This window comes from Phoca vitulina, unplaced genomic scaffold, assembly GCF_004348235.1.
Source record: "Phoca vitulina isolate PV1807 unplaced genomic scaffold, GSC_HSeal_1.0 scaffold5, whole genome shotgun sequence".
NCBI lineage: Eukaryota > Metazoa > Chordata > Mammalia > Carnivora > Phocidae > Phoca > Phoca vitulina.
In genome coordinates this window covers 12,646,361-12,663,289 of record NW_022589708.1, presented here as the reverse complement: position 1 = coordinate 12,663,289, position 16,929 = coordinate 12,646,361, and the positions used below count along the sequence as shown (strand labels likewise).

The window sequence follows — 16,929 nt, the reverse complement described above, 5'->3', positions numbered from 1 at the left end:
AGGAAGTGTTAGGTTCAAAAAATCGTACCCCTGCCTAATCTAGAAAGATGGTTTGTGCTGCCTCTCCCCTTATAAACCTGTATGTTGATGTTTGGGTTCTTTTAGATTCTCTGTTTTTCTTCCCTTCGACTTCCTAGAGACAGAAAACTTGAGAGCAAGAATAAATGGGTGGGGGGGAGCCTGGGTAAAGGTCAACTGTTACCAAGTGGTGGATCTGGGGGTGTTTTTTGACTTGGGTTTTTTGGGGGAGCTGATTACAGAATTGCCTCTGTAGTTTTTTTAGTTCTTAATAATGAAATTTCCTAAGTAACTTAAAAGGGGATTCATTTTCCTTTTCTCTCTCTTTTTTTTTTAATTTTACTAAGTAAGCTCTACACCCAACGTGGGGCTTGAAGTCATGACCATGAGATCAAAAGTCACATGCTCTACCGACTGAGCCAGCCAGGCACCTCTAGTTTTTCATGTATAAGGGAAAAATTGCTAATATTTATTGAATGTTTTTGTTCTAGTCACTGAGCTTTCCATAGGTTACTTCATTTAATGTTTACGGCAACCTCCGTGGTTGATCTTATTAAAAGCCCCTCTTTTTTTAAATTAAAAATTATAACCTTTCATTATTACAAAAATTGCAGATGTACAGTGTAGAAAGTTAGAACATACAGATAAGCAAAAATAAGGTGAAATACTGTATTCCTGTCGCCCAGGGGTGACCATTAGGGACTACGGGAGTGTGATATCCTTTCTGATTTTTCCATATGTACTTTTCGTTACCTAATATCGTGACCATACTCAGATTTCCCCATTTGTCCCGTAAATGTCATTTATATCTGCTCATCTAAAAGGAGATACACTGTAGGACCAGAGTTGCACTTGGTTATGTCCTGTCCCTACCTCATTTAATCTAGCAGAGTCCCTCCTTTTTTTTCCTTCATGATACCACACCTTGTTGAAGAAACTGGACGAGTTATACCATAAAGTATCCCACCTCCTGAATTTGTCAGATTTCTTCCTCATGGTGCCATTTAGCTTCTTCCTCTATCCTCTGCATTTCCAGAAAACTAGAAGGTAGTTCTATACATTTGATGGAACAAGTTGGACATTTTGGGCTAGAATCCATCAGAAGTGATGTTGTGTGCTTCCCATTTCATTAATGATGCTAAGGTTCATCATTGAATGAGGGTGGTGGTGGTCTGATCTTGCCACTGCGAAGTGAAGTCATGTTATTTTGTCTCTGTGCAAACATCCAATCTCCTGAATGGTTTTTACATGAATTAACAGTCCATGCCAGAGTCTGTAACTTTAGAGGTCGTGGAAGGAGGATTCTTGTTGTTATAAGTTGGCATACTTCTGTAAGGAACTTTGCCTCATCTACTTGGATTTTCTGTATATCCTGAAATGCCACTCCTATTGGAGAGGCAGAGTCCATGCTCAATTTTTTGCCTCAGGTAACCAAATATTGCTCTAATAGTCTCCTCCAGTGGTGATACCTTCAGTTTTTCCTGCTTTCTCTTTGAATATTGAAATGGACTCATGAATTTTCATCAATTCCATGTGTTTTGATTCACTTTTATTATTCTTGTTGATACTCAAGTCGCCACAGCATTGGCAGGTGGACGCCCCTTCAAGATGTTTCTCTTACCCCCCCCCCTTTTTTTTTAAAGATTTATTTACGAGAGGAGGGAGGATAGGGGTAGGGGCAGAGGGAGAGAGAGAGAGAGAATACCAAGCAGACTCCCCGGTGAGTGCAGAGACCGACCTGGGACTCGATCTCACAACCCTGTGATCATGACCTGAGCTAAAACCAAAAGTCAGACACTCAACTCCCTGAGCCACCCAGGTGCCTCTCTTTTGCCTTTTTAATACAACCCATTTATATTTCAAAGCTGCCTTGCTTTCTAGTATCACTAGATATTCCAGGCTCATACCCACCCCTTACCTGGAATCTACCGTTTCTCCGTGGACCTACCTCTGTGACCTTCAGTAATTGTAGAGTGCCAGAATCCGACTGCCAAGATTTGCTACTCAGGTAGCACCTCTAGGCAGTGGGCAAAACTAGCAAATACCCTTCTAAAAAGGTAGGAGTTCCTATTGATTTTTTTTTTTTTCAAATCAGTTCTTACATTGCACTATTTTTACTTAATATCTTTGATTTATAGATACCTCTTTTCTCTTACACCAAAAATGTTTACTTGCTTTATTCTGTAATATAAAAATAACTGTAAAATTAATTTTTACAGATCTGGCAACCGAGCCTTTTGGAAGGACCTAAGTGAATATTTCACCACACAAAAAAGACACTCTTGTCTTTCCAAGTCGGTTGGCAAAAAAGCTCTCGCTAACCATAATATTAAGCTACTGTTATTATCTGAGCCTGAAAGTTATTTTGTAGTATATTTGATCTGTGGGGAAAAAACGTACACGTTTGTTACACTCTGCAAAAATTATATAGAGAGTGGCGTAAGATAGTCTTCGATTTTTTTTTTTCTCTAATTTATTTGACAGAGAGAGAGACACAGCGAAGAGAGGGAACACAAGCGGGGGGAGTAGGAGAGGGAGAAGCAGGCTTCCCGCGGAGCAGGGAGCCGAATGCGGGGCTCGATCCCAGGACCCTGGGATCATGACCTGAGCCGAAGGCAGACGCTCAACGACTGAGCCACCCAGGCGCCCCTCCGTTTACTTATTTTTTTTTTATTTTTATTTTTATTATTTATTTATTTATTTGACAGAGAGACAGCTAGAGAGGGAACACAAGCAGGGGGAGTGGGAGAGGGAGAAGCAGGCTTCCTGCTGAGCAGGGAGCACGCGGGGCTCGATCCCAGGACCCTGAGATCATGACCCGAGCCGAAGGCAGACGCTCAACCAACTGAGCCACCCAGGCGGCCCGATAGTCTTCGATTTTTAAATGGAGAGGTAGAGCCATAGAATAAAATGTATTCATCCTCGTGTGACACGGTCCCAGCCGTCTCTTGGTCCTTCTAGTGACGGTTGAATGTTGACACTGCAGTCAGTGGCCCCGGGCGTTCACTCTGGCCGGGGCAGACTTTTATTTGCTTTGCTTTGGGTACTTTTCTCTAGTTCCTCACAAGTTGCCGGAAGTGAGCCTGACTTTGACACCGAACCGCCCGCCCCCTTTGCGTGACGCCGGCAGGGCGGTGCGTGACGCCGGCCGAGGGGTGCGTGACGCCGGCCGGGCGGTGTGTGACGCCGGCCGAGGGGTGCGTGACGCCGGCCGAGGGGTGCGTGACGCCGGCCGGGCGGTGCGTGACGCCGGCCGAGGGGTGCGTGACGCCGGCAGGGCGGTGCGTGACGCCGGCCGAGGGGTGCGTGACGCCCGCAGGGCAGTGCGTGACGCCGGCCGAGGGGTGCGTGACGCCGGCCGTGTGTATTTGTGCCCGCAGGTACTTGTTCGCTCTGCAGGTGAAGCAGGACCTGGCTCAGGGCAGGCTGACCTGCAATGACACCAGCGCGGCTCTCCTCATCTCACACATCGTACAGTGTAAGTGGCGTCCGTCGCTTCCCGAGGTCATGCGGGAGCCCGCCGTGATCTGATCGATGGGGGGGAAACGATCACATGCACTAAACACAGTAATTATGCGTTTGTGCAATTTTGCTGTGAGCATGAGTGCCAGTGGGTTGAAGACCATACTCCTCGTACTTGATGGGTGTCCGCACACACCCCCCACCCCCCCACCCCACCCCCCAGCATTGGCCTGTGAATTCTGTGTTCGGTATCTGTCTACTCTTTCTTTTTCTTTTCAAGATTTATTTATTTATTTATTTGAGAGAGAAAATGGAGGGGGGAGGGGCAGAGGGGGAGAGAGAATCTCAAGCAGACTCTACACTGAGTGCAGAGTTCCATCTCAGCACCCTGAGATCATGACCTGAGCCGAAACCAAGAGTCAGATGCTCAGCCGACAGTGCCCCCCAGGGTGCCCCTCTTTTTTAAGGACTTAGTATGCAATTGTTGATCATCTCAGTTGACTCAGAGGAGAAGCTTGGACAGATGGTGTCCAAGTAAACTAAACTACTTCTGTCCTGTTCTTGGACTTAATATCCATTATTGAATATGGCATATTCACCTTAAGACCTTAAGACCTAAAACAACGATGGCGCTTCTTGTATTCTGTTCTCCAGAGTTCAGTAAACCCCAGGACGCATGAGGCTGGACTGAATCCTAGTGATGCTTAAAACTGGATGTTTTAACCTTCTTAATCTAGGCAAAGGATAAATTAGATTGTGCTCATTCTAAGGCTTATTGACAACCCAGCTGGGCATTTTTTTTCCTTCTTGGCCAAGGCAAAAATTACTTGGAATATACACATATGTTTCAGGAAGATAATTACGTCACGTATGAGTAGGAAAGAAATTGTGCCATCATATCATTTTAAAATTTTTGTTATATCCAGAGTAGTCCCGTAGAATCAGCCCATTCGGATAACTGCCCAGGTAACAAGATTCCCAGTGTCACTCCTAGTGGTTAATGAATGCACCTAATATGATGAGGTATTTCTAGAGACCATGCTTATCTTCTTATTTTTTATATATGGGCTTACTGAAGATCTCCCGGACTTAGGAAGGAAAGTTATTGTCATAGCAGCAGGAGGGCTAGAGAATGATTGATTCTTTTACTGGCTTAGCTGGAGCCAGATGAGTTGGCACTGTTTTGTGCAGAGCAAATATTCTCAGTGGGTGCGATTTATAGGAACATGTAGGCCATATTCTGCATGATTACTGGTGGGGCATTTCCCAGAGTGAGACAAGCTGTTTCACATGACAGAATGACAGGTAGGTTTCATAGCAACCGTTCACTAGCTTTTAGTCAAAACACCTGGGCTCTGGTCATTAGGCTACTTTTTATTAAGCTTGTTACACAGACCATATGATTCAAAGAAAAAGCTATGCTGTCCCAGAGGTATTAAATTGATATAAACTGAGGTGCAGCTAGTGATGTTAAGGTACAATCATTATTTTAAAGGTCTTTCCTTTAGATTTCCAGATCATAACAATTCGGGGATGATGTAGAGGTTATATGAGAAAAATGTGCCTCATCTTCCTTGTAAATAAAAAATTCATAAGAATCCGCAGTTTGACCTGTCATTTCTGATGCTAGAACTACAAGAGACTTAATAAACTTTGTTTTATTTCACCAAATTAGATCACGTATGTTTATACCTTTTTACCACTAGCTTTTCTCTACATGAGAAGGCATTTGGGGTTTGCACTAGTAATTATTATATATAAGAGTTTCAAAAGTTGCTTTTGTAAAATCCTGAAATTCTGGGGCTTATTTAGAAGTCATAAAATCATAAATCCACATGTCTAGAATTTACTGCCTAGAACAGAAGTTGTCCCGGTTGGGTGGGGAGGAAGGAAGGAGTCAGGAACATGGATGGATGAAGATGGATGGATGCTGAAGTTTTCTTTCCAGCTGGTAGAGATGAGAAAGAGTGGAATCCATCCTGGCATGTTGGCACAGTTGTTAAATACATCCTCACAGGAAGTCTTCTGACGTCCGGCCCTGACGATACCCACAGTCTGGGTTCGCCTTGTCCACTGCCTTCTGCTTTGCTAGCTGGAGAATGTTCCACGGGGGAATGTAACAGATTGTGAAGTATTAATCCTATATGGCTGCGTCTTCTTTCTCTGTTTCTTGGTAGCCGAGATTGGGGATTTTGATGAAGCATCGGACAGAGAGCATTTAGCAAAAAACAAGTACATACCTCAGCAAGATGCACTAGAAGACAAAATCGTGGAGTTTCACCACAATCACATGTAAGTCCCACCGGGTGTCTTGCGTTCCCTTTGTGCTGTTTCTCTCTGTCCTTCCAGCGCAGGTGGGTGTGCACACACATTAACTTTTGGGATGAAATATGCAAAGGGTGAGGGAGAAGAGCACAGAGATTCATGGGGCTGTTGTTACTCACCCTGGACTCCCAAATGCAGGTTACCTACTCAAGACCAGAGCTCTAGGATCCTTCTTTGATTTCTTGTGCTACTGGAATAGGCCTGGAATTTAGGACTCCCATGTTGTGGAATTAAAGGGAGAATGTAAGACCAATTAACAAGAACTCAGGAAAGGGATATGGTCAACGAAGGGCAAAGGAGGAATGTTATGAAAATCTAGAACCTTTCTGTCCTCTCCATTTTGGTTTTTTTTTTTTGTCTTGGTCAGTATAATATTTTTCAAAAGATGCTCTGGGCCTACTGTTTTTGTTGCTGTTTTTAAGGAGGGTACTTGAGCTTTGATGATCGTATGCAAGAATGTTGCCTTGAACTTTGCTTCCAAGTGTAGGCCTATTGTAAGCGACTAAAAACATGTTTTAACACCGTGGTGTTTTGCTTTTATATGACCTTAAAGGAAACTCTTTGAGATTCCAAAAAAACCAGGGTAAATGTGAGATAGACTTCTGGGGTTTTGTGTTACACAGGCAATGGGGCTTTTGTCCTAGCTGCTTGACTTTGGGTGATAATGAGTGGGGGGTTGGGTGTCATCTGATCAGGTAGCTCCATTGTTTGTGATGAAATGCCTTTTTATTTCCCAAGAGAAGTTGCTTAATCTCAAATTAATAGACACAGGGAATTCAAATCTCCTGGCCTTTCTCTTTAATTTTTGTTTTGTCAGTGGACAAACACCAGCAGAATCAGATTTCCAACTCCTGGAGATTGCCCGTAGGCTGGAGATGTATGGGATCCGGTTGCACCCGGCTAAGGACAGGGAAGGCACTAAGATCAACCTGGCTGTTGCCAACACGGGAATTCTCGTGTTTCAGGTAAGAGCGTTTAGAACACAGCTCAGTTCCCTAGGTGATGGAAAGATAAGAGTTGGCCCTTCAACTCTGATTCCATGTTGGGTGGGCCAAGTTAAGACCTCTGACAGTTACTTTTAGGTGAACAGGAAAAAACTAACCTCATCTCAGGGTTTCGAATTCTTTCCAGGGCCTCAGCTTCCAGATCCTATTCCATTGGCCCCTGCTCTGGTTGGGAAATGCACAAATCGAGATTTGCTTGTGTCTGTTGACTTTGTAGGATCACAGAAATCTCTCTCAGTGGACCTCTGCTCAAAACCCAGTATAATAGAATCAGGATTTTATATCCCCCCCAAATAAATACCTTCTTCACACTGGCACATGATACTCATGTCATCTTCCCCCCCCCCCCCTTTTTTTTAACCTGTTAAGGTTTTTAGTTGCCTTTTTTTTTTTAAACCAAATTTAGGGGTTTTTATTTTTTTTTTTTATTTTTTTTTTTTTCAAAGATTTTATTTATTTATTTGACAGAGAGAGACACAGCGAGAGAAGGAACACAAGCAGGGGGAGTGGGAGAGGGAGAAGCAGGCTTCCCGCGGAGCAGGGAGCCCGATGCGGGGCTCGATCCCAGGACCCTGGGATCATGACCTGAGCCGAAGGCAGACGCTTAACGACTGAGCCACCCAGGCGCCCCCAAATTTAGGGGTTTTTAAACCTAATTTAGGTTTTACCTCAGTCGGCTGATCTGTGATTTCAGGTATACATAACTTGAAAAGCGTATTTTTTAGGATTTAGTAGTTTTATAAATTCCTAAAAGCCAGGTGCTATAGTAAGTTTGTAGCAAAACACTGCACTTGAATTCTTACCTGTGTTTTACTTAAGGATATAGTTTTCTGTACTCTGAAATGTGTACTCTCTTGATCACACTGCTGTTGTACTGTTGATCAATGCTGCTTTTTGTTTCTTAATAGCTTCATTGAGGTATTATGGACGTAGAATAAAATGCATATATTTAACGTATGCAGTTTTGTAAGTTTATATATATATATATGTATATATATATATATATGCTATCAATGATATATATATATGTCCTGAAGCCATCAATGAAATCAAGACAATGAACATATTCACCACCCCCAAAGGTTTCCTCAGTGCTTTTCTTTTAAACAAAAGCGAGTCATCTGTGATTTGGTTTCAAAGGGGTACCGAGAAAGTGTCTGCCTTGTAAACTGGGTCATTTTCACCTGTTTTGAAGGTGTAAATATGTACATAATCTAAAATACTTCTTCAGGCTCTGCCAGGTTCAGTTATATTCTCCCTTCCTATTTTACCAAAATAGTCCCAGGGCTTCTCTTCTCCCGTATCAGATGTTTACGACAGACATGAATTATCACAGAGTGCCGTCCCAAGAGGAGCCAAAGTTGGGTTTCATATGGGAAAGGTGTTGGAGGAGGTGACTGCTCTTAATAGTCTCTGACCTGCTGAAATAATCTTAGGAGTACTCGACGAGCAAAATGACAATAAACCAAATAGAGTTTTCAGTCCTACCATGAAATTTTAAAATCAGAAGCCTTAAACATTTCTAAAAGTCATAGGTTGGGGGGAAGAAGTGCCTCACAATTGAATTAATTCGCTTTGATTATGTGTGATAGAATCTAAATATTGAGAATTGCTCAGTTATTTAATCATGTAAAAGTCTTGGAATTAATCTTCTTGCCAGGCCTTAATTGCCTCATTCTTACCAATTTAAATAAACGGTTCTGGTGTTCATTCAAGCAGGCTCAGGAGGAATTCTAATTTTAGTTGAGATGACAGGACAGATGGGAGCTGGTAGCTGGCAACGTCCCCTTGCTTCTCCATCACCCTGTCTGTCCACACCTGACTTTCAAAGATGAGGACGTGAGAATCCTTCCCTGAGACTGTTCTCTGGTCTAGAAGACACACCGCAGGCCGGGCCTCCCTTCCCCATCCTGCCTGTGCGATTGGCAGCCCGCTGGGCATGGGAGCCAGACCTGTGTGCGCCACGGGGTTGCTTGCTAACCTGCTGTGTTGCTTTTATGGAGATTAACAGTTAGCTGCTGGCTAAGGCACATGCTCGGAAATCTCATTCTGCCACATGAAGTGTGTGATTTTGGACAAATTAAAATCTGTCCATGCAGCAGTTTCCACATCTGTAAGAGAAAGATAATAAACCCATCTCCCTGGGTATTGTCTAAGGTTTGATAAGATGAGGTCTGTAAAGTCCTTACGGGGTGCTTGGCACTCCGAAAGTGATGGTCACTAATTATAATGGTGGTGGTTGTCATGGTTTTTATTGTTTTTTGTCTTTCTTTTTATCCTTCCCTTGGCCGGCTGCTCCTCTCCCTGGAGGCAAACTTAGTTTGAATGCCAAAGCCTATAATTAGTGAAAAATAATGCTCCGGGAACAGGAATCATCCACAGCAGCAAATCCTGAGAACCCTCTAGCAGAAGGCCTTCTTACTGAGCATTCGAACGACAGCTCCCCTACCCGAGGCAAACAACCCCCATGTTGCTTATTATGCATTTCCTGGCTCACTGGCTGATACCTTTCTTCTTCTCAGGGTTTCACTAAGATCAACGCCTTCAACTGGGCGAAGGTGAGGAAGCTGAGCTTCAAGAGGAAGCGCTTTCTCATCAAGCTCCGCCCTGATGCCAACGTAAGTGGGTGGGGGCGGGGGGGCACAGATCCAGACCTCGGAGCCCACCCGGTGATCCCGGGGATGGAGGGGCTCTCTTGGGGCACAGGCTGGAACTGCGGCCAGCACTGTGCCGGTGTCTGAGGGCCTGCACCCAGAGGTGTGCCCAGATGCTCAGTAACCACACTTTCACCTGCGTAGACAGAGCGAGGGTAAAGAATGTGCTGTGCCCCGCCCCCCCCATAGCCTGACCTATACAGTTGCTGGGGTTCCCGCCTCTGGGCCACCTCCTTGAGACCACACTTAGCATCCCCCAGATTCGGGGCTGACCCCTGCCCACACAAGCCTCCAGCTGTCCCCAGCTTTCGCATCCCTACTTTTGTCCCCAAGTCTCTGACAACACATTCTCACAAGCTAATAAGCAGGTCCACCCCAGTTCCTGCAGAACCCCTAAAGATGTCGCTCACCCCAGGACGGGGTCAGGGAAGAAAGAGCATCTTCTTCCCCTGCCGGAGATGGGCAGTGGAGGACATGGATGATAGATTTCTGATGTCCCGAACCAGAATTGGAGTGTTGTTTTTTTCTTTCCCCCAATGGAAAAAAAAAGATGATAAATGGCCATCTCTAGGCTTATTGTTCAGCTACAGAGTGGATTAAATCAGCTTTTATGGCCTGACCCAGGAAGCAGCCACCCATTATAAGTTGTTTTCTATGGGAAAATGCTTTTTGAGTTCCAAAAGGTTACTTACAAATGCAGAATTGTGGCATGCTTGTTTGTAAGTTGGGACTGCCCAGAACTGTGAGATCCCTCAAAATAGTTGGAATTACTGGGAGCATTGAAGACTGTGGTAAGTCCTGTTTATAGAATACGGCCACTTACATTGAGAACGTTGAGGCTGGGAATAGAAAATGACACTATCCGCTTTCCAGACTCAAAGGACATGATTTTTTCGGCCTTGAGTGATACTTCTGTGCTCCAGAAAAAAAATGTTCATTTCCTGTGTGGTCCCTGGGGCCACCTGGAGGCTTGAGCCATATGTGGCTCGACAGAGAAAAGATCTAAGACCAATATGCAAAGTTGGCATGAACCTTCAGGGAGAAAATAAAATGAAGAAGTGTGTTTCAGTTATTTTTAAGGGGGCAAAAAAGGGATTTTTTTTTTTTTAAAGATTTTATTTATTCATTTGAGACACAGATAGAGAGAGAGCATGAGCAGGGGGAGAGGCAGAGGGAGAGGGAGAGGGAGAAGCAGGCTCCCCGCTGAGCCAGGAGCCTGATGTGGGGCTCAATCCCAGGACCTTGGGATCATGATCTGAGCTGAAGGTAGATGCTTAACCATCTGAGCCACCCAGGCGCCCCAAAAAAGGGATTTCGGTGCTTGGATTTTTTTTTTTTAATGAAGGAAACGTAAGCCGCATACACAAAATTTGTTTATGAATTCTGTCAAAAGAAATGTTAGGACTTCTGTTAAGTATTCCTGTTTTCTTTAATTCCTCTAAGGAATTCTGTGGGGGGAAAACGGTTGAATGATGACTTTATTTTGTCATTAGGAACAGCTGTATTTTATTAAACATGGTCTTGCTATATAAGACATACTTGTTTTCTGTCCCTTTTCTCATTTTTCAACCCAGTGTCCATGGGTAATGGAAAAAAAAAAAAAAAAAACCCACAGTGGTATTTTCTCTTTTTAGAGCTCGTACCAGGATACCTTGGAATTTCTCATGGCCAGTCGGGATTTTTGCAAGTCCTTCTGGAAAATCTGTGTTGAACATCATGCCTTTTTTAGACTTTTTGAAGAGCCCAAACCAAAGCCAAAGCCCGTTCTCTTTAGCCGAGGGTCATCATTTCGGTTCAGGTAAGGATTTCCTTTCACACCTCTGTTTGCCATGGGAACATTCCCGAGACTTGCCTTTATTCTAATTCAGAAAGGATTTCCTTTCTCTGTAGAAGCAAGTGTTAAAACCTTTGGTGTAGCCTCCTGGAATGCTGCATAGACTTGCACATCATTGGTTCACTTTCTCACTCCTTCTTTCAGCAAACATTTGAGTGTCTTCCACATGTCAAATCCTACTCTAGGCCTTGGGGATGCACAGTGAACAGAATTATCCCTGCCTCCTCGAAGCGTACGGACGGACTCTCAGGATGGTTGCTTAATAAGCAAACAATTATTAAGGGGTGTTATCACTGGAACACTGTTATTTAGAAGGGAAATACCAAGAGATGAAATGGGCACATACAGTGTCTCTCAGAGGTCATCTCTCCCGGTGATGGAAGGAGGGGAAGGAAAGATAGGGTGTCGTGTGTTTAAATAAGAATGCCTTGCTGCCTTCTCTTCCCTCTCGTCCTCTTCCTTCTAGCGGTCGGACTCAGAAGCAGGTTCTTGACTATGTGAAAGAAGGAGGACATAAGAAAGTGCAGTTTGAAAGGTAAGGGAAACTTTGATGCCACTTCTGATTTGACAGTCATTCTCTCCAGGTGACAGTGCATTCCTGCTCAGTCTCTCTTCACCCAGGCGTGGTGAGTTACCGAATGAGTGCTTCATAGTGCCCTTGGGCCAGTGTGGTGTAGACAGAAACATCCGAGCGCTGGGGCGCTTCCTCAAGAGTGAGGTGAGGGGCGCCTGGGTGGCTCAGTCGTTAAGCGTCTGTCTTCGGCTCAGGTCATGATCCCAGGGTCCTGGGATCGAGTCCCACATCGGGCTCCCTTCTCGGCAGGAAGCCTGCTTCTCCCTCTCCCACTCCCCCTGCTTGTGTTCCTGCTCTCGCTCTCTCTGTCTGTCAAATAAATAAATAAAATCTTTAAATAAAAAAAAAAAAAAAGAGTGAGGTGAGATGTGAATGGACCTTGGAGGGCCAAGTGAGGAAGAAGAGGAAGCCAGCTGAGAGCGGGATGGAAGAGGAGCAGGAGATTGTGGTGGGGATAAAACACTCTAGAAAATGCCTCTTCCAGGAGTCCTTAAGTATTTTGGGATTTGAATAGGGAGTATTTCTATAAACTTTTAATGAAATACAGCTTGGATGAGAAGCAGCAGGACTTAGAGCTGTCGTTAGCGAATGCTTATAGCCCTTGCTAGGTTCCACGCACTTTGCATATACTAACTCACAGAGTCTTCAAGCCAGCTCCGTGAGGTCAGTGCGCTCCTAGTCCCCTTTTTCTTTTTTTTAAGATTTTATTCATTTATTTTAGAGAGAGAGTGCAAGGGGGGCAGGGGGAGAGGGAGAGAAGCAGACTCCCTGCTGAGGGCAGAGCCCGATCCCAGGTCCCCAAGACCATGACCTGAGTGGAAATCAGGAGTCGGATGCCTAACCGACTGAGCCCCCTAGGTGCCGCTCTCCTATTCCCTTTTTAAAGATGGAAACACCGCAGCTCAAAGAGATTGAGTTACTAGCCCATGTCACAGAGCTGGCAAGTGGCCCCCTGCCCGGAGCATGGCTCTGCTGCCCCGAGAGGGGAGAAGCAGAGAATCCAGGGTAAGATAAAAGGGTAAACGGCACACGTGATGATGCACTGTGGGCTGTTTAGTGCATGTGGATTTCTTTTTCTTTGTTTTTAAAGATTTTATTTATTTGACAGAGAGAGACACAGCGAGAGAGGGAACACAAGCAGGGGGAGTGGGAGAGGGTGAAGCAGGCTTCCCGCTGAGGAGGGAGCCCGATGCGGGGCTCGATCCCAGGACCCTGGGACCATGACCTGAGCCGAAGGCAGACGCTTAACAACTGAGCCACCCAGGCGCCCCTGCATTTCTTCTTTTTAACATTTTTCTTTTTTACATTTTAATCCATCTTAAAATTAAAGTATGGAGAACACAGCGAACATCCACATTTCTTTCTGTTCCTGGGTTTTTTTCCCTTTTTGTGTGTAACTATTGTGACAGATGTAGCTACGTCCCCCCCCCCCCCCCAACAACCTTTCTCCCCTTCAGAGGCGACAACCATCAGCTTTGTGTTACTCCTGTTAAACATATTTATGCATCTAAAAAGAATGTGCAGGATTTCTCTGCGGTGTGCTGTTTCATTTGTTTAACTAGTAGCGCACTGTACCTAATTCTGCATCTTGCTTTTTAAGCCCTCCCCTGATCTGGGGCTCTGTATTGGCGTTTTAGGGTATTGTGAAAGTATTACATTTTATTTATCTGATTCTCTGTTGACAAACATTCGGGGTGCTCGGTGCTTTGTTTTACTTTCGCCGAAACCTGATGCTGTGACCGTCCTTGTGTATTTGTGGAGTATTTTGAAGAAAAGCTGAATGTACATTAGTATTTGATCTCTCTGTATTTATACAGTTTTATCGTCTGGTAGCTGAAAAGTTTCTAATGCTTGTTCATGGAGGAAGAGGAGGGCACCGGCAGACTAAGGAAGGGAAAAGATAAAGGAGACGTGCTAGTGGCATTAAATCCAGTTCCTTCTGCTGAGACTGTAAATTCATTAATGGGGGCAGGCCTTCCCTGAACTCAACACTGTGAAAGAGTTAGCTGATTAGTGGTCATTGCCTCTATTACAGAACTGATCTAGAAAATCATTACCCAAAATACATGAATTGATAATATTGTCAGACCAGAACTTGCACTTCAGGACATCCTCGGGCCCAGCCAAGTCTCCCTCCCATTGACCTTTCTAGGACTAGAAAAGTAGTGGACAGTGGCTGGGGTTCCTTGAACCTGAGCAGGGGATTGCTGGGAATTTTTTCAGAGTTTAACCCCTGAACCCTACAAGTATTAGGAAAAGAATGACTCCCTTTTCATGGGGCATCCATACACACTACTTACTTTAGGTGCCTTCATACTGAAGAAGGGCATAAGGCTGTTGCTATTTTTCATTTAAAACAACAACAACAAGAAAAAAACCCAGCTTATCTAACTGGCTATCTTATGTGATTTCTCCCAGGAAGCACAGCAAGATTCAGTCCATCAGAAGCCTGGCTACACAGCCTACAGAGCCGAATTCAGAAGTGCCAAAACAAGTCAGTAATGCTGATCAACTATTGTAACTGGGTGGGGGGGGGGGGCGGTTTGTTTTGTTTCACCAAACTTTCTCTGTTAAGTACTATGTTTCATAGTATGTTTCTGAGTTATTTGCCCTTCATCTTTGGGGTTTCTTTTTGTAGAGAAGACTATAGTTGTGTGCCCTGGCTTTGAGCAGACGCAGGCTCTGTGCACCCCAGCCTGGACTCAGTGTGCCCTGGAGTGGGTCCTTTTTCAGCTGACTTCCTGTCTTCCATCCCATGCTTTTGCCACAGAAGTTTGCTCTGTTGGCCTGAACTCAGCTTAGGAGTGGAACCACCCACAGGAGCCAGTAGAACGGAGCCCACCCTCCAGCTAAATGGGTGTGGTTGTATGAAGACACTGGGACCTCCTTTGTACCTGCTGGGTGTAGCTCCCATTCGGGGCCAAGGTCAGAACCCTTTGTTGGTACCAGACTGGGTGGTGAGTTCCCAGGACTCCTGTTACAGGGCAGTGACCACAATTGGCAACAAGAGACATTATCACTCTTGCCCTGAGGATGGTGAAAACTCATTTTCTCTGGAATTGGCCTCTGGATGTGTTTTCCGGGTTTTCTCTATAAGAGAATGCCAACTTTGTCGGGGAAGAACATGAAGATTTCCTTTATGCATCTAAAAAGAGTGCCTAACCTGGCTGTTCTTCTCTTAGAAGTGTAAACAAAGTTTTTGTCATTTGTCTGAAATCGATGTCAACTTGCCTTTGGGGGCCAGGGTCCCACCATGTGTTTTCTTCCTCTCCCCACTCACCCTTTCTTGGGAAGCCCCCTCTGGGTGGCAAGGATTCTCTTGTTCCACGGAAACTTTGGAAACCCAGTGTGAGCCCAGGGGCCCTAGAGAGCAGACAGGCAGTGGCCCACTCGTGCTGCAGGAGACCCTGCATCGTCAGCATCCACACGCAGAGAGAACTTTCTGGATGCTGACCAAGTTCACTCGGGAGCGCCTGCTCATGGGCGATGTTTTGTTTGAGCAGCGTGGAGGGCAGCCTTACTTGGCAGTCCTTCCGGCTGCTTGAAGCTTAAGGGGTGTTACTAAATTAGCCTCTGACCTCGCCCTCCCCGCTTTCAGCCCCCGTGTAACCCTCCCCCTCTCTCGCCCCGCCCCGCGCAGGCGCAGCAGAGTGCCGGCCTTCCCGCCGGAGAAGGCCCGGAGCCCGCCGGCGGCCAGGGCGGCCAGCAGGGAGAGGAGCCCGGCGTCTCGGCCGAAGAGCCGCGCCAGAGCCCCGCGCTGCCCCAGAGCCCCGCGGGCGGCGGGAAGGCGGACGGAGCCGCACGGGCGCCGGCCGACGAAGAGGAGGAGGCCGTTCAGGATAGGACCCAGCAGAGTAAAGCTCAGCCCCCGCAGCCGAGCACAGGTCCAGCATCCAGGGCTGCCAGAGGCAGCAGCACTTCCATTCCTTTCATTGACTGCAGTGACGTAGATAGTGAATCCGACCTGCTCAGGGAGCAAGCGTCCCAGTCACAGTCCCAAACAAATGACAATTATGAGGGTGATTTGACCAGTGGGGTTTACCTGCTCTCCAGGGATGAGAGGCAGACCGAGGCTAGGCGCAGGGCTTCCCCTGCCTCTGTGAAGTCCTCCCGGCCTCCTTCCAGAGAGTTCCTTGATGATGATTCCGCAGACCTAACTTTTGATATGAGTGGGAGCCCCCGACTCCCAAGACACAGCTCCCTGATAGATGAGCTGTTCAGGGGCTCAGACGGCCACAGTACCCCGGCCACCCCACTGTCTCCCGTTAGCAGACAGTCTAGTCCAAATATGAGTTGGGACAGGACCGGGTCTCAAGGCTATGTCTCGGAAAACGGGCATGACCCGAGAGAGGAAAGTGTGGGAGAAGATCCTCTCCCAAGGCAGGGTCCTCATTACGAAAACTCTTCCTTCGTCTTACAAAGGCCATACTTACGGAATCTCCCCAATAGATACAATAAGTCGGAGACAGACCCACTCATCCTTAGCCAGGTAGCGTCAACCCCAGAGGCATTGGGTGGGCTTGATGGCCACGAAAAGGGAGGACTGACCAGCCTGGCTGCTTCAGGAGGTAGAATGCTGGCTAATGGTGCACCTCTCGTGGGTCCCACCTCAAAGACCCCTGCCATGCGGTCAGCATGTGCCGGGGGCATGGTGGACCAGCGGGCGCCCCTGCACTTGACCGAGGGCTCCACCAGCAGCGGGACTGAATCCAGTGATTCAGACTCTGAAATGGGGACCCCTCTGAGCCAGCCACTCACGTTTGGCAACCCAGCAGTGCTGGGCTCCCCTTCCATGCTCAGAAGTCAGAAGCACTTGGGTGGCCTGCACATGAGTGAGGAGGAAGAGGAGAATGAGTAGGAGGGCCAGGTTTCAAGTGTTGGGAACCTGGAGTCATGAGTCCAGGCTTCCAGTGGAGATGATCTGTCCTAGTGACTAATCGTTAATCAACGTTTGCTAGAGGAAGTTTTGGACAGCCGTGTTTGCATAGGGTATGCCTGACTCTCAAATCTTTAAGAAAAAGGAAACTCCACACAGTGGGCTTGCTTTCCAAAAAAAAA

The 16,929-nt window shown here is 46.2% G+C and overlaps 1 protein-coding gene across 3 annotated transcripts in view; it reads left to right on the top strand.

The window, feature by feature from the left end:
• The window catches only part of FARP1 (FERM, ARH/RhoGEF and pleckstrin domain protein 1), a 271,435-nt gene that overhangs the window by 199,488 nt on the left and 55,018 nt on the right, over positions 1 to 16,929 (top strand). For all 3 annotated transcript variants that reach the window (XM_032402722.1, XM_032402723.1, XM_032402721.1), the window contains exons 6-13: positions 3,399 to 3,496; positions 5,658 to 5,772; positions 6,623 to 6,770; positions 9,332 to 9,427; positions 11,098 to 11,261; positions 11,764 to 11,832; positions 14,290 to 14,365; positions 15,512 to 15,755. In XM_032402722.1, coding sequence (XP_032258613.1) covers positions 3,399 to 3,496; positions 5,658 to 5,772; positions 6,623 to 6,770; positions 9,332 to 9,427; positions 11,098 to 11,261; positions 11,764 to 11,832; positions 14,290 to 14,365; positions 15,512 to 15,755 — 1,010 coding nt within the window. The remainder of the gene's footprint in view (positions 1 to 3,398; positions 3,497 to 5,657; positions 5,773 to 6,622; positions 6,771 to 9,331; positions 9,428 to 11,097; positions 11,262 to 11,763; positions 11,833 to 14,289; positions 14,366 to 15,511; positions 15,756 to 16,929) is intronic.